This window comes from Asparagus officinalis, chromosome 9, assembly GCF_001876935.1.
Source record: "Asparagus officinalis chromosome 9, Aspof.V1, whole genome shotgun sequence".
In the NCBI taxonomy this organism is placed as follows: Eukaryota; Viridiplantae; Streptophyta; class Magnoliopsida; order Asparagales; family Asparagaceae; genus Asparagus; species Asparagus officinalis.
In genome coordinates, this window is record NC_033802.1 from 50494312 (window position 1) to 50497282 (window position 2971).

Here is a 2971-nt window from a genome sequence, read left to right on the forward strand (position 1 = left end):
ACGTACTTGTAAGTATTCTTGTACAAATATATGTTTGATTCATGCAAATCTAAACAAATAATCTATTTTAATTTGTGATTTATTCAGATATCTATTTGATTGTGAATGGGGTTCGTATAAATTACATAGGCTTGTCTTCATTACTTATTTAATCATTTAGTATAAGAAGTTTATTATTTCTTCAAACTCTTGCTCCATTTCAAAATTCCATGCGTTGTGAATAAATTATATATAACCCATTATATTTGTCCCCTAGTGGGCTTCTCAAAATAGTTGAATAAACTATGCATGAAATTATTATAGAGGAAAAATAAAAACAAAATCATGAATCAATCCATCATACATGGTCAATTTAAGAGACTCCACTTTATATATTTATATTCCAGTAGGCCATTCACACATTTTCCATGACTATTATATGCCATTTTACCCATAATTATTTCCTATCGAAATTAATATAATGAATTTTATATGTCAATTACTCTATTAGATACCTTGAGAGATGGAACACGATTACATTGCCGACAGGAGTTGGATGTATAAGGAGGAAAATGAACGCTTTGAAGAATTTTTTATAGCCGGAGTCGATTGTTTCATTGAGTTTGCACTTCAGCATTCAGTAGAAGGCCGGTCCAATGTATGTTGTCCATGCAAAAAATGTCAAAACCATTGTAGCTATGATACGAAAACCATTAAAATGCATATAGTCAAGAATGGTTTTGTACATGGCTACACTAAATGGTACTTTCATGGTGAAAATCGAAAGAGGCTTCGGGAGGAAACAATTAATATGCTTCCATCAAGAGATGACATCGCAAGAATGCTAGCATCTATTTGTCCATCGTCTTCGACTTATGAAAATGACGTGACTTCAGATTCATCAAATAGAACAGGAAGAGATAGGAATGTAAGAAACTTTGAAAATTTGATCGAGGATGCAAAGAAACCACTTTATCCAAATTGTCAAAAGTACTCAAAATTATCTTTTATTGTTCGTTTGTTTCAAATTAAATGTTTGAATAAATGGAGCAATAAGTCACTCTCCAGTCTTCTTGAGCTGCTTAAAGATCTTTTACCTGAAGACAATCTCGTGCCAAAGACATGGTATGAAGCAAAGAAGGTGATGGATGAAATGGGCTTAAAGTGCAACAAGATACATGCATGTTGTAACGATTGTGTGCTATTTAGAGGGGAATATGAAAACTTGAATTCATGTCCCGTGTGCAAAGAATCAAGATGGAAGCAAAGAAGAGAAGATTCTCGAGGTAAAAATGTTCCTATTAAGATCCTTCGTCATTTTCCATTGATTCCAAGGTTGCAGAGGTTATATATGTCCAAAAAAACAGCTGTAGACATGACCTGGCATCACAACGCTCCTAGGGAAGACGGAAAAATGAGTCATCCTAGAGACTCTGAAGCTTGGAGAGATTTTGATGCAAAACATCCTTCATTTGGCATGGAACCTCGTAATGTAAGGCTTGGTCTTGCTAGTAATGGGTTTAGTCCTTTTAAACTAATGACAGGCGGCAACCGAAGCACATGGCCTGTGATTTTGATTGCATACAACCTTCCACCATGGTTTGCTATGAAGCAATCTTTCTTCATGTTGTCCCTTTTAATAGACGGTCCAAAGTCACCTGGTAATGATATCGATGTCTACTTACAACCCTTGATTGATGAGCTCAACACTTTATGGGAAGATGGTATCGATACATATGATGCGGCAAATGATGAAACCTTCAAGTTAAGAGCTGCCATTTTGTGGACAATCAATGACTTCCCTGCATATGGTATGTTATCAGGTTGGAGCACTAAAGGGTATACTGCATGCCCTATTTGTCATACTAACCATGGTTCCATATACTTACCTTGTAGCAGAAAATGTGTGTATTTAAGACATCGTCGCTTTCTATCGACCAATCACACATGGAGAAATGATAGGAAAAGTTTCAATGGTGAAGTGGAGAAAGATACTGCTCCTATTTCATTATCGGGACATGATGTATTAAATCAGTGGCAAAATTACAATAATGTGGCATTTGGAAGAAAAAAACCAACACCAAAAGGTGGAAAAAGAAGAGTATTTTCTTTGAACTACCATATTGGAAAACATTATTGGTGCGTCACAACCTAGATGTTATGCACGTTGAGAAAAATGTTTACGATAACATATTGAGTACTCTATTATGTCGAGATGGAAAAACAAAAGACAATCTTAATGCTCGTAGAGATTTGCAAATTTTAAACATTAGGAAGCCTTTGCATCCTAAAGAGATAGCTAGTAGAGCAGGAAAGTTTGTATTGCCTCATGCATCCTATAGCATGAGCAAAGAGGAAAAAAAGATTCTTAAAAGTTTTGAATGACTTAAAACTTCCTGATGATTTTTCTTCAAACTTCTCAGGACAAGTTCAGATTCGAGAAAGCAAGATCATTGGCTTGAAGAGTCATGACTATCATGTTTTGATGCAACAACTCCTTCCATTAGCCATGAGAACATCACTTAGAAATGATGTAGGTCTTGTTTTGAATGACTACTGTAGCTTCTTCAGAGAATTATGCTCTAAGGTCATTGATGTACATTTGATAGAAAAGCTTGAGCAAAGTATTCCTATTATTCTATGCAAGCTTGAAGTATTTTCCCTCTAGCATTCTTCGATGTCATGGTACATTTGACTGTCATTTAGCGAGAGAGGCTAAACTCACAGGACCAGTTTAATATCGTTAGATGTACCCTATTGAGAGGTATGGTAAAATGAATTATATTCACTTTATTTTATATTTATTCTAGAAGTATAATTTATAATTTCTATGTAGGTATTTGCTTACACTAAAGAACTATGTACGAAATAGAAGCCGCCCAGAAGGTTCAATTGCTGAGGGGTACTTGATGGAGGAGGCCACAATATTTTGTGCACGTTACCTTGATGATGTGGAGTCAAAACTTAATCGACCAGTGCGACTTCAAGAAGG

General features: G+C 35.4%; 1 protein-coding gene across 1 annotated transcript; it reads left to right on the forward strand.

Moving 5' to 3' along the window:
* LOC109823444 lies at positions 503-2647 on the forward strand. The gene is made up of 2 exons (XM_020389729.1): positions 503-2066; positions 2403-2647. Exons 1-2 carry the CDS (start codon positions 503-505, stop codon positions 2645-2647), a joined length of 1809 nt encoding a protein of 602 aa, XP_020245318.1.

Excerpts from the sequence above, each read along its gene's own strand:
- LOC109823444 (XM_020389729.1), top strand. The coding sequence starts at position 503 with ATGGAACACGATTACATTGCCGACAGGAGTTGGATGTATAAGGAGGAA. Across the intron at positions 2,067-2,402 it reads AAAAAAACCAACACCAAAAG|GACAAGTTCAGATTCGAGAA; the intron begins GTGGAAAAAGAA and ends CAAACTTCTCAG.